Source organism: Verruconis gallopava (genome assembly GCF_000836295.1).
Source record: "Verruconis gallopava strain CBS 43764 unplaced genomic scaffold supercont1.9, whole genome shotgun sequence".
NCBI classification, from domain to species: Eukaryota; Fungi; Ascomycota; class Dothideomycetes; order Venturiales; family Sympoventuriaceae; genus Verruconis; species Verruconis gallopava.
Genome location: NW_015622145.1, coordinates 386,700 through 403,560, shown reverse-complemented (window position 1 = coordinate 403,560; position 16,861 = coordinate 386,700). Strand labels below are relative to the sequence as shown.

General features: G+C 50.6%; 5 protein-coding genes across 5 annotated transcripts; 3 read left to right on the top strand and 2 right to left on the bottom strand.

Annotated features, from left to right (window-relative positions):
* The first annotated feature begins 21 nt into the window (after window positions 1-21).
* Window positions 22-5,052, top strand: PV09_03481 (uncharacterized protein). The gene has a single exon (XM_016356686.1). It carries the CDS (start codon window positions 152-154, stop codon window positions 4,988-4,990), a length of 4,839 nt encoding a protein of 1,612 aa, XP_016215479.1. The 5' UTR covers window positions 22-151; the 3' UTR covers window positions 4,991-5,052.
* A 145-nt stretch (window positions 5,053-5,197) lies between these two features.
* On the top strand, window positions 5,198-6,820 carry PV09_03480 (uncharacterized protein). Its single transcript, XM_016356685.1, has 5 exons — window positions 5,198-5,567; window positions 5,621-5,649; window positions 5,701-5,755; window positions 5,803-5,977; window positions 6,033-6,820. The coding sequence occupies exons 1-5, from the start codon at window positions 5,368-5,370 to the stop codon at window positions 6,753-6,755; spliced, it is 1,182 nt and encodes a 393-aa protein (XP_016215478.1). The 5' UTR covers window positions 5,198-5,367; the 3' UTR covers window positions 6,756-6,820.
* A 709-nt stretch (window positions 6,821-7,529) lies between these two features.
* On the bottom strand, window positions 7,530-10,156 carry PV09_03479 (uncharacterized protein). The gene is made up of 4 exons (XM_016356684.1): window positions 9,724-10,156; window positions 9,209-9,540; window positions 8,562-9,153; window positions 7,530-8,508 (listed from the first exon to the last, which is right to left on the bottom strand). The coding sequence occupies exons 1-4, from the start codon at window positions 9,791-9,793 to the stop codon at window positions 7,946-7,948; spliced, it is 1,557 nt and encodes a 518-aa protein (XP_016215477.1). The 5' UTR covers window positions 9,794-10,156; the 3' UTR covers window positions 7,530-7,945.
* Window positions 10,157-11,529: 1,373 nt separating this feature from the next.
* Window positions 11,530-15,122, top strand: PV09_03478 (uncharacterized protein). The gene has a single exon (XM_016356683.1). It carries the CDS (start codon window positions 13,507-13,509, stop codon window positions 14,980-14,982), a length of 1,476 nt encoding a protein of 491 aa, XP_016215476.1. The 5' UTR covers window positions 11,530-13,506; the 3' UTR covers window positions 14,983-15,122.
* On the bottom strand, window positions 15,027-16,851 carry PV09_03477 (uncharacterized protein). Its single transcript, XM_016356682.1, has 2 exons — window positions 16,601-16,851; window positions 15,027-16,534 (listed from the first exon to the last, which is right to left on the bottom strand). Exons 1-2 carry the CDS (start codon window positions 16,737-16,739, stop codon window positions 15,201-15,203), a joined length of 1,473 nt encoding a protein of 490 aa, XP_016215475.1. The 5' UTR covers window positions 16,740-16,851; the 3' UTR covers window positions 15,027-15,200.
* Between the last annotated feature and the right edge of the window lie 10 nt (window positions 16,852-16,861).

The window sequence follows — 16,861 nt, the reverse complement described above, 5'->3', positions numbered from 1 at the left end:
TCATTCATGTATTTTGTGCTTCAGCTTTCGACCTCCCCGAATGCTCATCCTTTCAATAGGTCAGCACGCTGGCCTCATGCGTCTAGTACAAAAGCTTTTGTAAATTCGTTTTGGACTTGCACATGTCACTTTTCCTGTATATACCTTCAAAATGAGTAAGAAGCAGTTCAAACACTCGGCAAGCGCAGCACGCGCATTTGGCACTGCAAGCCCGGCCTTTGGCTTTTCAGCTTCTCCAGGATTTGGAGCTTCTCCTTCACCTTTGTCATATCTTAATGAGCTGCCAAATTTGTCTTCAATATCAGATTCGAATATTGTCGTGGCTTTCAAGAATTTGTCAAAGCGGGATAGCATCACCAAAACGAAAGCTCTGGAAGATTTACAGGGGCAACTGATCGATCGCGGTGGAGATATCGAAGACGGCATTTTAGAGGCGTGGACAAACGTTTACCCTCGAACATCGATCGATACCGAGAGACGAGTACGGCAGCTAGCGCACACGCTTCAAGGCCACATCGCGGCAAAGAGTGGCAAGAGAATAGCGAAACGAATGCCTATCGTGGTCGGCGCATGGCTGGCAGGACTATATGACACTGACAAGGCTGTCGCTAAGGCTGCATCGGAATCGTTGAGCCAAGTATTTGCAACCGCGGAGAAGAGGCAGGCACTGTGGAGGGCCTACCAGGACCCATTGCTGGACTTTTGCAGAGACGTCTTCGATAAGGAATCGCCGCAGACACTCAGTGATGAGCGAAGTGTGAGTCCAGACGAGGCAAATGCAAAATACTCTAGAGTTGTGATCTCTTCGTTAGGCCTGCTTTCCAATCTGATGTCAGAACTGCGGGAGGAAGACTTTCAAAAAAATGATTCACGTTATCTAAAGGCGTTGCAGGACAAGAAATTATGGGAACAGGCTCTTAGTGAAGATATTGGTGTGCGAAAGTCAACACACAAGATGTTGCGGATTGTGTTGGAATCTCCGCTCGCAAAGTCATGTCTTGACCTGGATACGTTAAGCAAGATTTATCTTACCAAAGGCATGAAATCGAATCAGAAAGGCTCAGCCGATTACTATCTCGAAGCTCTGATTGCGCTTACTACAGCGGAGAGCACCATTTGGACGGAACGTTGGCGGGACAGTAAGCGACCCTCATCAAGACTAGAAGAATTTGTCAGGAGGGGCTCTCAAGGAGCAGCACTGAATTACTGGCGAAGTTTATCCAAACTATTCAAGGCATTACCAAGGGAGACGCTACCATCGGATCCAAAATCAGCTCGCGATCTTATCGAAGCCTTGCATAGTGGAGTGACTCACAAGGACGAACCACGACATTACATCTCCGAAGGTCTTGCGACTTACGTCCAAGTTGCCATTGTTCTTTCTTGCGTACTTGCAGACGGTGATAGAGTGCCTTTCCTCGCCGATTCAATCTTTCCGATAATTTCGCAATACATTTTACCCAAGGCCGAGAACGCCAAATGGGACATACCTCAAACCACTGCTCAGTCACTGCTCACAGATATGGTTAAGAATGAGGGCTTAACGTCTATGCTTCTCAACGAAGTGACGAGTCTATCAGCGAAACTTGTTCGGGAGATCAGACTGTCACTTCCAGAGCAGGCGAAAGAATATTCCCGTTCACAAGATGACTTGGGGAAGGCTGGTGAACGCTTTGCTGCCTTTATTGCTGCCCTAACTCCACCAGAAACGATGCCGGAGAGACTGGAAAACGCAACCGCTAGTGCTCTCGATGAATCATTATCCGTATTGATACAAAGAAATGGGAAGCCGTACGGGGCAGCGATAGTTGCCTCAGCCATTATCAAGCAGTGTCGTCATTTAATCGATGCGTCTGATAGACTCGCAACAACAGTTGAGGATTTTTTGGACAAGCACATTGCTATGATCTTTGTCTCGCCTTCATACAAACAGCTTGCTACGCTTTTGTCTGCCTGCGAAGATCAAGAAGAAGTATTTGTGCCTGCATGGACAAGGTGCTTGAATGCTGTTCTGGGGGACGTGTCGGACCGACGATTCCCTGCACTTACAGAACTACTTGCTTGCAGAAAAGTTTTCAGCGAGAGTGAACTACAGCACCTTGGCCCAACCCTTGTGCCAGAAATAATACCCATGCTGGACGAGATTTGCAAATCAAATCGTAAATGGGACGCAATTTTGCCTTTGTTAAGGGACTCGGCTATTACTTCAAAGCTTTTGGGTGACCTTATTTTGCGACGAATCACTATGTGCCTTATCGATGCGGAGAGCGACACATCGATAGCGCTAGATGGATTGCGGGTCGTAATGAAGTCGTGTCCGAGAATTCTTAAGAACTTTTTGACAACAGATGATGGGAAGCAGCTGCTACCGAATCTGTTGCTTCTGAGCGAGGAACTTAATGAGAGACTTTCGAAGGAGGCGAAGGAGTTGATACCGGAATTACAAACACTTTTCGCGAATGAAATGACTTCAGGTGAAACCAGCAATGCCATTATCGATGTCATACAAAATGGCTTGAACTCTGCCGGGTCAATTTCTGTGTCTATTGATACATTGGTAAATTATGCGAAAAGGCTTTTAGATACCAACATGGTACAATCTATGGACAGCGTTCTGCCAAACACGGGGATCTGGTACGAATCTTTACAGTATTTTCTTCGAAAGCCGATAGATAAGAGTCACGCTATGACGAGTCCGCTTGGAGGAGCCGTTTATCTTGTACGAGAATCTATTGATGCTTCAACGTTGACCGATATCGAGCGCGATCAAAACGGCCTCTCAGTTCCCTTACGCATGGCAATGTATACCGTCAAGCTCTTTTCGGATACACTGAGAGACGCACGAACCATTTCAGCAGAATTGTTCCGATTGCTGACTTTGACTGGACTCATGGCAAATGACCACCTAAGCGTGTATGATCCGTCGAATCTGTGGTCAAGTTCGCAACTCGATGTTCTCGACGATGCTTCCGAATTTGTTTCCAGTTGTCAGCAAATCTTGAGAAAGTATCATGAGTCAAATAAGTCGAATTTAATGGTTCAAACTGAAGGATACAGTTGTGAAGCATATTACCTAGCACTTGGAGATTGCAAGATTCGAAACCAAAACGATGAGATTGCTAGGTCTTCAAGTACGACCTTAGAGGAGGCAGAATCGTTACTTAAGCGCCACCGGGCTCAGGGAAACGTTTTCAGCATCCTGGCTACGTTATACGGATATCAGATTGCACTATCAGCATCATCTCAAGTGATGCGATATTGCAATGAGCTGATCGCAGATTTGACCCCGCTTGACTCGGAGATGTTGAAAGAGGATGGCTTATCTCAATTCGTTATTCTCAACACTATCCTAACATACTACGACGATGTGGGAGAAACCATAGCAAAACCTCGCCTTTCACGTTTCATCAGTAAGTCCGTGGCTTGGCTGCAGGATGAATCCATTGACGATGCGCTTGTGGCCGAGATCTACCGGATGATGAAACAATTGCTACCACTAGTAAGCAACCTGTACGGCGATTACTGGAAAATTATCCTGGACTCCATCAAATCCAATCTCGAGCTAATTTCAGAGCTACCGGATCCGAATGCTCCCGCTCTGATTCCCGCTATTCATGCCTCGATCCAACTTTTTGCGATAATACGAAGAATAGTGTCGAGCGAGAAGTGCAAGGAGGAGGAGGATGAGCGAAACGACGACATTATTGAGGCGTGGAATGAACACGAGAATGGAATTCATGCTGCCATAGTGAACAGCCTTAAGGTGACGCGCCATGTATCTGATGATGAGCATCAGCCTCTCATGATACTGAATGAGCTGCTTTCTCGCGAAGTTTCTCGGATCCTTACAAGCAAATTGGAGTGTGTCGAGGATCTCTACCCGCAACTATATTCGACCTCCCCAGCAGTTCAGCAAGCGGCATATCGTCTGCTTCACCATTACATTCCCTCAAAACAGGAGCAGATCTCACTCGATACCGTTCTCGAGAAGACGAAGGCACGCTTGCCTTATGAACTTTTATCACTTGTCTTGCAAGCGCCTGTCGCATCTGACTTTGTTGAAGAAGACTTCGAACGCTCTGTGCCTCTGCAACTACGCGGCTACCTGCTCAGCTGGCTCCTTATCTTTGATCATTTTAGCAATGCTTCGCATAAAGTCAGGAACGACTATGTTGACAGCATGAAAGAAGCGGGACATTTGAAAGATTTTTTGGACTTCGCTTTTGACTTTCTTGGGCATTCCAGAGGACGCCCGTTAGAAGTGACCAAATTTGATGTCGCCTCGTACAACAGTTCAGCAATGGCCGATGAGCCACTTAAAGATACCCAGTGGCTAATCACGCACCTATACTATCTTTGTCTAACACATTTCCCTTCACTTTCAAAGACATGGTGGATTGAATGCGAATCGAGACAGAAACATATCAGTGTCGAAACATGGACTGCAAAATTCATTTCGCCCCTTGTGATATCAAATGCACTAGAAGCTGTGGTTTCTTGGTCAACAACGCAAGAGATGGCGCGCAACTCTGAACAGCCACCACCGCTTGTCATTCGTGTTAACCATCGAGCGTCTGAACTCACAGCTTCTTATCCTATGGATGACGAAGGTCAATCTGCAATGGTAGTCGTGTCTCTTCCACCAACATTCCCACTCCACAATGCCAAAGTCAGTAGTCCTTCAAAGGCTATGGCAGTGGAAGAACGACGTTGGAATACATGGTTGATCAATTCTGAAGCCATTATTGCGTTCAGCAACAACAGTATTATCGACGGCTTACTTGCATGGAGACGGAATGTCTTCGGCGCCCTGAAGGGCCAAACTGAATGCGCGATTTGCTATAGTGTAGTTGGTGAAGATGGACGAGTGCCAGGCAAGAAGTGCAGGACCTGTAAAAACAGCTTCCACGGTATCTGCCTCTTCAAATGGTTCAAGAGCAGCAACGGCACCAGCTGTCCTCTTTGCAGAGAGAGATTTAATTATGGCTAGTAGCGGCAATCAATCGGGCCATATTCCTTTATGTGTAAATACCTTATGAATCAACAATTGAGCTGTTAATTACCGATTCCCATGATGGACCACCCCTGCATCAAGTGGTCAAGTGCAACCCCCGCAGCGCAAATCTGTACCGTTTGAAGCCATGCGCTACTGTCGTTAAGTCAAGAGCCACCTTGGTTGATGGAAAAACTCAACAAGCAACCGACAACGTTGTCGTCGTGGCATCAGTGACGAGCTTGGTTTTGTCAGGAAAACACAACTTTAAACTTGCTAATGCATCCACCTGTCAAGCGATCAAGCTTCTTAGGTCAAATTAGCGGGTCTGACAACCAAACGAAAGAATCTGGAAAGAGAAATTTAAAACTGAAATGGGGACGATAGTCATGGCATTGGGTGCGATATTTGATGCCATGAAGCTTCACAAAGCGTTGCAGCTATGCGCTGCTTACTGTTGCGCTTTGTTTGTTGGTGTCAGCTCGTACTCCATCAACATAAACACAACGGAAACAAATTCAAACACGACTCTGACATTTTCAAATCCTATATTGAACAGCATCGGCGCGGATCCGTAAGCTCTATGTTCTTGCGCATTAGGCATTGGAATGACTGAAAGTATTGCAGGTGGGTGATACAGAGCAATGGGTACTACTGTACGTGCCTTTCCTCCCGTTTTTGTCAACATAGCAGTAATAGACGGCAAGACATGACATACACCACGAACGACAACATTACGTTACTACGAAGCAAAGTTCTCACGTAGGTTGCATCGTTCTGCCCAGCTCAAGCATACTCATAAAAATTAGAGATTGGAACAATGCCGAAAGTCGTTTGCTGTTTGACCCGCCCTTGGGACAGGCCTACTCGAAAGATCTCTGGGCGCCCGAGCTACATCAAATTGGCGATTCGTGGTACGTGATATTCACGGCCGATTCTACCGGCGACTCGCCGCCTCCTGATGTGGACATGCTTTGCCCATTCGTAAGCTGAAGAGTGCAACCAGCATCCTGTACGTTGGCCATTAACTCTGCCGCAGAATTGCCCTGCTGTCTATCACCGCATGTTTGTGCTCGAGGGACAGGGCGAGGATCCATGGACAATCGACTTCGCGTACAAAGGTGAACTCGACACGTTTGACCAATTCGCGATTGATGGCACATACTTTCAGCACGAAACAGGATTGTACCACATCTATTCGTGCTGGGACGACAAGTACTCTTCATGGCCCGCGAACTTGTGCATAACCAAGATGTCGAATCCGTATACGGTCAGCTCAAGCTTGTCTGAGCGACAAGTGATATCTCGGCCAACACTGCCGTGGGAAAAGACACCGTACGGACGAACGGTCAACGATCGACTGTCCACGAACGAAGGCCCGGAACAGCTAGTCAACCCAAAGACTGGTCAGAACTTCGTAATCTATAGTGGCGGTCGATCAGATAACAGAAACTATTGCTTGGGGCAGTTGGAGCTCGTGGGGAAAGATCCTATGGATCCTGCTTCATGGAAGAAGCATGAGGAAGGGCCGGTGTTCTATCAAAATCCTGACGAGCAGGTCTACGGCACGGGGCATGCGAGCTTCACGAAATCTCCAGACGGAAGTGAAGATTGGATTGTTTACCACGGCATGCATGATCCTTCTACAGGATGGCAAGCGCGGACGATACGCACTCAAAAGTTTACCTGGGGCGCGGACGGCGCACCAATATTCCCAAGACCAGCGATAGGTCCGTTTCCTGTTCCAAGTGGTCAGACATAAAAGCAGGGCCACTAAGCGAGGAAACAAGAGTCTTAAAATATCATAAGCCATATTGATTAGGAAAAATTTCACTCTCCGTATCTTCGCATCGATTCACTGTGACGGTGGACATTTGCAGCTGACAGTAGAAAGAGAATGAGAATGAATGACACCCGCTTGGATGACAATCTCAACCTGGTCGCGAAGCTCGCCCTCTTGATACGAATGGGGCCCGTGGCAGTCTGATGATCAGCAGCAAAACTGTGGGCTCAAAAAGCGATCATTTACCATGTCTGAAATTTCGATCCCATTCCCGCCGATAAATGGTGGGGATTTTTTTTATTTTTTTTATTTTTTTTATTTTTTTTATTTTTTTTATTTTTTTTATTTATTTTTATTTATTTTTATTTATTTTTATTTATTTTTATTTATTTTTATTTATTTTTATTTATTTTTATTTTTTTTTTATTTTTTTTTACTAGCTCCTGTCTCGAGCTGGGGCCAAAGAATCCCACGGCACGCTTTCTTCGCGCTCAAAGAGGAAATCGAGGGAGTTTTTGTCCATCGTGATTTCGACAGGATTGCCCACGTGTGTACTGACGGCTCACGGTTCACCAAAGCACTTCTGCTGTTTACTTCCCAAGACCTGCGTCGCTCGAAACCCAGACAGTGTCGGGCTGGGGCTTCTCCGCACGTAACTTAAGGGGGGCGCGCGCTGACTAAACCTCTTTGAGCCTCCTCTCGCCCCACGATCACAGCCTTATGCCGTAACACAAACGTTGTATGCCGTAACAATAATGCACAACAGGCAAGTCGTCTACACGACTGTCCATGATCAATTTCTTGGTATTGCTAAAGTCTATATATGTGACGCCGACTCCTTGCCATCAAAGTTTCCCCGTCGCCAAACGCCTGTCGTGCCCGAGGTGTTGCTATTGTTTTCGAATACTTAAACTCGCAATCGACTTTACGATGATAAAAAAAAATTGGTCCTCGAAGGTTTCGTAGACGAGTGTAGGACTTTTATTGCGACTAATTCCATTCCACAGGAAGCGTCGACGTCGTTCCTCGAAAAATTTTGGAAACAATTAAAAATAAAGAAACTCTTTGTGGTATCCTGTATCCAAAACGCATCAACAGCACTACGCTTGTCACAACCAAATTGTACAGATATCGCTAACCATCACACACATTGGAAGTTGTGATATTCTCTATATCGGGTCACCGCCCGCTTTTTCCTGAGCAGCAATACCATGACGGTCGCCGCCAACACCAGTGTGCTCGGCACCACTGCTCTCGCTTGGTTCTTTGCCTTCCAGCATCTGGCTGTGCTGGGCGATACCATGACGATCGCCCTGGGGAATATCGCTGCTGCCAGTATGGTCGCCCTTGGCTGGGGTCCATGCAAGATAGTCACGACGGACCTCGACATAGTCGTAGGCAAACTCGCCGAGCTGGTCATCATCCATGCCAAGAAGTTCCGCCTCTTCAGAGGCCCGAAGGTGAAGACCTGGAATCTTGTCGATGGCGAAAGCAATGATGGCGCTGACGACAAATGCATATGCGGAACAGGCGACGAGGTAGGCGAATTGCATGTAGAGCTGCTTCCAGTTGTGCTTGACCCAACCGCCGGGGAACAAACCGGTGTTCACACCGTCGAGGCCAATGATGGCACTGTCACCGAAAACGCCGTTTGCGAGAAGTCCGATCATACCGGCGACACCGTGCTCGGCGAACACATCGAGGGCATCATCGATTCGAACCCAGAACTTGACTAGACGGATGTTAGCATCAGAAGGGTGGCTGCTGGAAAAGATGAAGACGTACTCTTGGTGGAATAGTTGCATACGACACCGGTGACGACACCGAGAACCACGCTGGCCCATGGGGGAATGAAACCAGAGGCTGGCGTAGCTGCGACGAGGCCAGAAATAGCACCAGAGCACCAACCAACCATGGACCACTTGCGAGCCAGACGATAGTCGAGGAGAACCCAAGTGACGGCTGAGAAGACGCAAGTCAGGTTGGAATTCCAGCAAGCCATGGTTGCACGCAGGTTTGCACCAAAAGCAGAACCGCCGTTGAAGCCGAGCCATCCGAACCATAGAAGAATGGTGCCGAGGACAATAAGCGAGACGTTGTGTGGGCGGAAGTTGAGCATCATCTTCTCCTGGCGTCTGCCAAGGACCATAGAATATGCCAGGGCCGACAGACCAGAGCCAATTTCGACGGGCCCACCACCGGCGTAGTCAAGGACACCCCACTTGAAGGCCCAGCCATTGACATTCCACACCCAGCATGCGATCGGACAGTATACGACGGTGGCCCAGATGAAGAGGAAGATCATCATGGGGATGACACGACCGCGTTCTGCGACAGCGCCTGCCAAGATAGCTGCGGTGACAGCGCAGAATTGCATCTGTTCTCGGAGTTAGCATTCTGACGCATGGCTGGGACGCATCGATTCTTCTCACCTGGTAAAAGGCATACAGAAGATCTGGAATTAGGGGAGATCCAGGAGAGGGGGCACCGAGGGTCTTCATGAGGCCGAACTTTTGCAAGTCGCCGATGAAGCCGTTGGTTGCATACTGGCTGAATGCCAAAGAATAGCCCCAAAAGTACCACTGGAACGTTATGACCGTTACCGCCATCATGCACACCCAGATCAACGACAAAGCGGACTTTCTGCGTGCGAGACCGGAGTAGAGGAAAGCCAGGCCGGGAACCATGATCAAGACCATGGCAGATGCCACGATGATGTACGCGGAGTCACCAGACTGATACCATTGATTCAAGTTTTCGGTGTCTGATGCAAAAGGTCAGCCACAGCGTGCATGTTGTCGAGGTTTGTCTGTTGCATTGACGACGATCTGGCGCTCGCACCGCGGTCGACGCAACTGCCGCTCAGAACGCCGGAGGAGCGCAGTTGACGACGGCCAGATTCGGCGTGAAAGCCACGGACATGACGACGAAGGGAATGTCAACGTACTGGAATCGCCTCCCAACGCCGCATTGGTGCCGTTGAAGGGCGTGGGCGCTCCCACCCATGAGTAGGACATGATGAACTTGGGCTGCGTTCAACGCAACACAAAATGGATTTGAATCGGACTAAGGAAGGACGGGTGAGAAAATAGAGTACAGAAGTCGGGAAGAAGAACGGGCGAGAAGGTGAACGTGTGGATGGCTAGAGTCGAGGAGGTCGGAAGGTTCCAAGCCTGGTGCTTTATGTGATCGCCAGCGCGCGACGTCAACGCTGTGAACTTTGCAGCTTATCATCCCCGTCGTCTGGATACAGGGCACAGACACACACTCCGTCAAGCGCGTGGCGGTTCAGTTTCGTGGGACGTGGCGTCGGAGCACTATGTTCTACGATCTTAGACCCGTTTCTTTTGTTGGATCGCGGCCGCGAGCCTTGTGCGCCAGCATCCCGGCACCTCACATTCCTGCACGCAGCCTGACCTTTTTTTTTTTTTGGCGACCCAAGCAGCCGAACGCCTTCTTCTTCTTCGTCTTCATCTTCTTCTTTGGCCGACCACCGGGCAACGGCCAGAATGCCAGAGCGCCCCGAGACGCACAGCACCATGCCCATCGTGGACGCAAAGACGTCGCTGCGCCGTGAGCCTCCGTCTTGCTTGCTCCGCTCTGCACACCAGCCGACACACTGCTCAAGGCGACTGGAACGCCGCCGCAGGCTCCGGCAACGGGCCTTACTAGAGGCCTGCTAAGAACGCCTCTGCCGTACTGTTCCTAGCGGCGTTGAGCGCCAAGCATTCCTTATCTCTGCAAGTGACAGATCCATTGGCGTAATCCAGGGACAACCGGCCCCGCGCGCTCTGGCCCGCTCGCCAGGCTGGACGTCTCCCCAAACGGAGCTCAAGCCTGAACAAATGAGACCTTTCCAACGGACCGTCGTCCCCACAAATTGACATTTCATGAAGCGAAATGTGTGCAGAATGCCAAGTGCAAACTGCACACTTGGCTTTTCGCTGGTGGATCCCGTCATTGGGTGAGTGCTGAACAGAGATAAGAGGCTCCAATCAAACGCGGCGAGATTGCGATGCCACGAAAGTCATTCATCTCCTCCTCGCTCGACAGCGTCGAGAAGTTCTGGTCCGATCGGGGCCTGGCCTCTTGGGGCATCCTGGATTCGCTACATCATAGGCTGCGGCAGCGCCCCATATGCCCGTTGCTATCAGGCCTAGCCGAGTATGACCGATGGATGATGTACACCGTGCTGATAAACCGTCGTCTGGTCGTTGCGGTATATTGATGGCCTTTCGCAGCTCCTGGCATGATCCATCGCAAGCCGACGACGAAGCGACGAGATCTGCCACGGTGCAGGCGCGTAGCGGGCGCAGGCTTTGGCCGTCATGAAGCGACGCCAGATCGCAGCGGTCGATTGCTTTTGATGCTCCCTTTCTTCGTCCTGAGCCCGCTCAGCATCGCTTCAGCCTTGTACGTTTTCCTACTTTTTTTTTGGCGGAAAGGCTTTCTTGCCGTGGCTGCGTCACACTAAGCCGAATCTCTTCGGAACCAGATCCCCCGCCCAGGTCTCGAAACGAATCATGCAAGAACACTTTTTCGAGAGCCTTTCTGCCCCAGAGTTTTTTCATGTTTAGGGCCTGAAATCGCGCAGCCTTAGTTCCCGCGTGGGGTGTCCGCACTCGCCGAGCCTCGACTCGACTCGCTCGCCGGACGTGTGGTTCGACCAGAATCATTCAAGATTCTTATTGTCAGCTGCGACGTATGTGCGCTGCTACAGCATGTGGAACAGTCTCGCTCAGCCCTGTCAGGATTTTTTTTTTTTTTTTGCTCGAGGGGTGACGCGCGCAGCCACTCCCGTCCTGCATCTCACGTGTGCGCTCCCACTCTGTTCGTCATTCCGGCCAGTCAGCTCGCCGGCTGCAGGTTTTTCCAGCTGCTCTCACACGCCGGCACTCGTTCTGCGAAAGATTTCGACGCCCGTACTAGACTGTCTCGTTCGAATCTCGGTTGTTGGGATCGACCAGCTCGTCAGCTACGGGCCTTTACGGGCCGCCAAAGAACCCATCAGGTAATCCGCTTAGAATTCCGCCGGGCCCTAGAAGAACCAGAGCCTGTCGCGTCGACCCCGACGTCGGACAGCGGACACAAAACTTTGACACACGAGCTCAGCAGTCGACCAGGCCCACGTTGCAGGGCGCGGGCAACACTGTCATATGTTTCTACTAAGAGATTCCGTCGCTATCTGGCCTTTGCGAAAAGGTTTGAAGATTTTTGAACAACTGAGGGCCCCTCGGGTTGTCGCATCTCGTGGTGCGACTCTTCATCAGCTGAACATCACGTCTTAAATTTTCTTTTGCTTTTTTGGGCTTCGCGTACTCCGTTCTATCCACGTTCATGTGAAGCGGATGGTCTGTTCTCTCGACTGATTAAAGAAGCCCACCCCTGGCGCCGAGGATTGCTCTTAGCCTTGGTCTATTCTAAGCAGCCTGTGGCCGACAGTTGGACGGATGCTCACACACGTCGAGAAGACACACGACCAATTTAAAGTTGCACAAGGAAGATGCCCGTTGTCAACTGATACTCCTTTATGCGTGGCTGTCTTCGATATTCGAGAACGCGTCGCCCATTGACGAAGCAGCACTGACGTAGCCTGTTACCAACTTTGTACTCCTTACACCACGCTACCATACGTGTCTGGGTCTGCCAACATAGCCACCTAGTCTCGCTCCCGCCGAGCCCCTTCGAATCCCGCGCTTCCTTCCCCACAGCAAGCCTGCATAAGAGAAGACTGCTGAGACAAAGATAAGGTGCACTTCGAGAAACGGGTTGTACCGTGGCGGATCTCGGGGCCTCATCGTTTCGATCAGTCCTGTTCTATATCAGGCCCCCTTTTAAAACTTGCGTGGTGATTTTGGCTTTCGCTCTGCAGGAGACCTTCTACGTATAGGAACGATAGACAGCGTAGTAGCGCGGATTGCTGTTTCACTTTTTTTTCCTCTGCGGAGTCCGGACTGTTGAGGCAGTACAAGCAAGACTCTTTGGGAGGGGGGAAACAGAAGATATCTATCGCTTTGCACGAAATATCATTCAACCGTGGCCCATTAGAACACTTCAATCTTCGAACGCTGCCGCTAATGCGAGATAGGTGAACGCGTGAGTTAAAAAAAAAAATGGTCGGTCCAGCTTCTGGACAGCGTTTCTTTACGGTGTCTCGCTCTGTTGTGTTCGCGGCCTCTGTTTCGACTCATCCAGTCTTTCCTCCGACCATTCCTGCGGACTGAATACTTGAACCCTTGCTCGACTTTTGATTCCGCAACCGAATACAAAAGGCAGCCGATTATTGATTGAAATAGTCAATCAAGTTGGCGAAAATTTAGACGCAACGCGTAGGGTCAACCCACTATAGTTTTCACTCTGTTCAACTTCGAGATATTTCCAAAATCATATCGCGGCCTGTGCAATGTACTACCCTGATCCGTGGTCTTTGGGATGCGGAGCGTGCAATATGTGCTTACTCATCGTGCGTTCTTGATAAAAAGGAGGGGTTGATCTCTGTCATGCTCACTTCGAAGTCTTAGTCGCTAGTTCCTCACCGTTCATAATACCAAAAAAAAATTTTTTTATCACAGAGGTTGCGAACACATTCCATGCAAAGTATTTTCAAACCGTGACCGGAACTTTAAGTCAGTCGGATACATTGCAACACCGTGTCGTCATCACGAAAACACACATCACTTCTCGTATCCTGCGTTTTGTAGCGCAAACATCACCTGCATTACCAATCATAATGAAGCAGTACGATGCTATACTTCTCGGCTCGGGGCAGGGTAGTACACCATTAGCCAGCTCGCTTGCGAATGCAGGTTATAAAACTCTGATGATCGAAATGGCACACCTTGGGGGAACTTGTGTCAACGAAGGATGTACACCAACAAAAACAATGGTTACCTCCGGTCGCGTCGCGTACCTTGCGCGTCGTGCTGCTGATTATGGGATTCGAGCCAAAGTTGAAAGCATAGACATGAGCAGAATTCGCCAGCGAAAGCGCGACATCGTCGATTCGTTCAGGGGCGGGAGCGAACGGCGAATGACGGGCGTGGAGAATCTAGAGGTCATGAAAGGCGAAGGCATCTTCACGGGGATCAAGGAGCTCAAGGTCGTCCTGACCGATGGGCGTGGCGAGGAGCGGGTCAAGGCTGATAAATGGGTGTTCATCAGCGTCGGCGAGAGACCTGCCGTTCCAAAGCTGGACGGCTTGGCCGAGACGACGAAGTCGATGCCGAACAGAGTATTGAATTCGACGTCGATAATGGAGCTGGACGAGGTGCCAGAGAGCTTGATCGTGCTCGGCGGCGGGTACGTCGGCCTGGAGTTTGCTCAGCTCTTCGCCAGGCTCGGGGCCGAGGTTCACATCGTTCAGCGGGCGAAACAGATTCTTCCTAGGGAAGACCCAGAGGTGGTTGAGGTTCTGCAGGGTCTTCTAAGAGACGAAGGCCTCCACGTACATTTGAGCACCGAAGCAGTGTCGGTAGCCCAAGGAGAGGGCGCGAGACCTATCAGCCTGAAGATCAGGTCAGGCACAAGCGGAACGACCGACGACGTCAGAGGCTCGCACCTTCTCCTGGCTGCAGGTCGAGTCCCCAACACGGACAACCTCAATCTTGAATCTACGGGCGTGCATACCGATCGGCGTGGCTATATCATCACCGATGAGGCTCTTGAGACCAGTGCTCCCGGCATCTACGCCATGGGCGACTGTAAAGGTCCTCCAGCATTCACGCACATCTCTTATGACGACTTCCGCATCCTCAGAGACAATTTGGGACTCCAGTCCAATTCGCCCTTGAACCCCTTGGACAGACCCTCGATCCCAAACACAACCACGAGGCGCAAGCCCTTTGTCCCGTACTGTTGCTTCACCGATCCTCAGCTTGCCCACGTCGGCTTGCATCTTCACGAGATCCCTGCCGGCTCGAGAAAGAGTATCAAAGTGGCATCTTGGCCCATGAGCTGGGTCGCTCGGGGTCTAGAAACAGACGAGCCAAGGGGACTGATGAAGGTCGTCGTCAATGCGGAAACGGGCCAGATCCTCGGCTTTACCTGCTTGAGTCCGGAAGGGGGGGAGATGATGACCGTGGTGCAGATGGCGATGATGGGTGGCTTGAAATGGTGGGATCTGCGGGAAGCAGTGTTCGCACACCCGTTGTGGTCCGAGGCGTTGAATAACATTTGGGGTGCGTTGAAGGATGCCCCAGGCGAGTAGAACGGTATTCAAGGACGAAGACCCCGAAGTAGCGTCGTATACAGCGTCAAGAGCACGGTGAACGAAGATTTCGCTTCTTCAAGTCGCACTACGCAAGCTTCAAATAGTGTAGACTCGCAAGGATCAGAAATAACATGAAGAGGATGTTCATGAATTGCGTTTCCGTCACCTTCGTTACGGGCTCCATCTCTAAAACCACGTCTGCTGAGATCGTTTCATCACCTTCTCCTGGCAAACCGGCCCCTCCCCTTTGCCTTCGAGTTCTTGTTCTTAATCTTCAATGCCCGGTAATTCGCGTGCGCATCTGGCCTGGTTTTTCTAGCACCCCTCTTTGTCACCTCGGGTTCTTTACTTGAGTCTTTTGCATCCTTCGACTCGTCATTTTCGCCATCAAAGGTTCTTTCTAAGTCGGAAGGCACATCTTCATCAGACAACTTGGTCTCGCCGACAACTTCGCCGCCATCGCTGTCCCTTTCAATTTCCGGTTGCCGCGATTGCTGTGGTTGCACCTTCTTTGCAACCGGCCTCATATTAACCCTTCTAGTCTGTCTCTTAACGCCCTTCTTTCGCCAGGGTCTAGATTGCGTGTCCCCGTCGTTTCCATGCTCGTCGTCACTGCCCGACTGCTCTACATCTGAAGGAACAAATCCGTCTCTGTCCAAACCCGTGACGGTAGGAGGGACGGCCTGGCAATCCTCCATCACCGCTTTCTTGGACCGCAGCAGTGCATCGACTACCTTGTTCGGCCGTGGCCGCCCTTCCGCCTCGTCTTCCATCTCACGAAGGAGATCCAGCTCCTCGTCCGCGGCCTTCTCCGCTTCCCTCCGCATGTCTTGTATCATACCGCTAAGGGACCTTCCAAACGACCTCCGTTTCCATGGCTGGGCCACCTGTGGGCTCTCGGGAGCCTCGTCAATGGCATCCATGAGAAAATTGTCCCTCCTTAGAAACGCCGGCGTTGAGAACTGCTGCCTGAACGTCGACGAGGGCGTAGAAAGGCCTCTGCGGTTCGCCTCCCCAGCTTCGGTCCCTCTCCGGCCCTCCTTTCTCTGTGGTGTCATGAACTGGTCTAACAAGAATCGTTTCCCAGTAGATGCAGGCGTTCTGCTTCCTCGTGCGCGCTCCTCGTATTGACACGCAGTTTCCTGTAGCGACGCATCCAACAGCTTCGAAGGCGTGACAGCAGAAGCATTGCGGTCCAGTTCGCCGAGCACGGTACGGTTCTTGTTGCTAGGTGTTTGAGCAACGGGAAGGAGATCGAACAGACCAAGCACGATGCCGTCTTTCTGGGGGGTTGGGTCAAGAAATGTGCGTCTTACAGCGGGCGTGTTCTGATCTTCGTCTTGGTGTTCTTGAGATGACAGTATTTTAAGGGTCGTTGATACCTGCTTTTGAGGGGTGCTGAGTACAGACTTGCTCCGTTTGGAGGGTGATTCGGGTAAGCTTGTCTCCGGTCTCGAGCGTTTTTGTTTCCTGGGCGTTTGCTTTGTCGTTGATGGTTGCTTGCCCGACAGCATGTCCTGGACCTTCTGATATTCCTTGTAGTGTGCGGCTTCGGCCTTCGTTAGCATGACCTGTGCGGGCAAGCTGGCCTACAGACGTCTGTCTGTCGACTGACCTATGGTGGGATCGGCCTTGATGTCATCTCGGCCTGCTTTGCGGCCATTCTGGGTGTGGAATGCAGCCTCCCATTCCTTCAATGTATGCCGAAGGTGCAGTTTACGAGCTTCTAGAGCTTCTCGGTCAGGAACGTCCATGGCTTTGTTACGAATAGATGCGAAGAATGGCGGGTAGCGTCGAGGAACGATTTTGTACTACCGTCTGGAACGTCGCGCGACGCGCTGCGCGGCGCGTGAGGAATGGGCAGACCCGGCCCGCA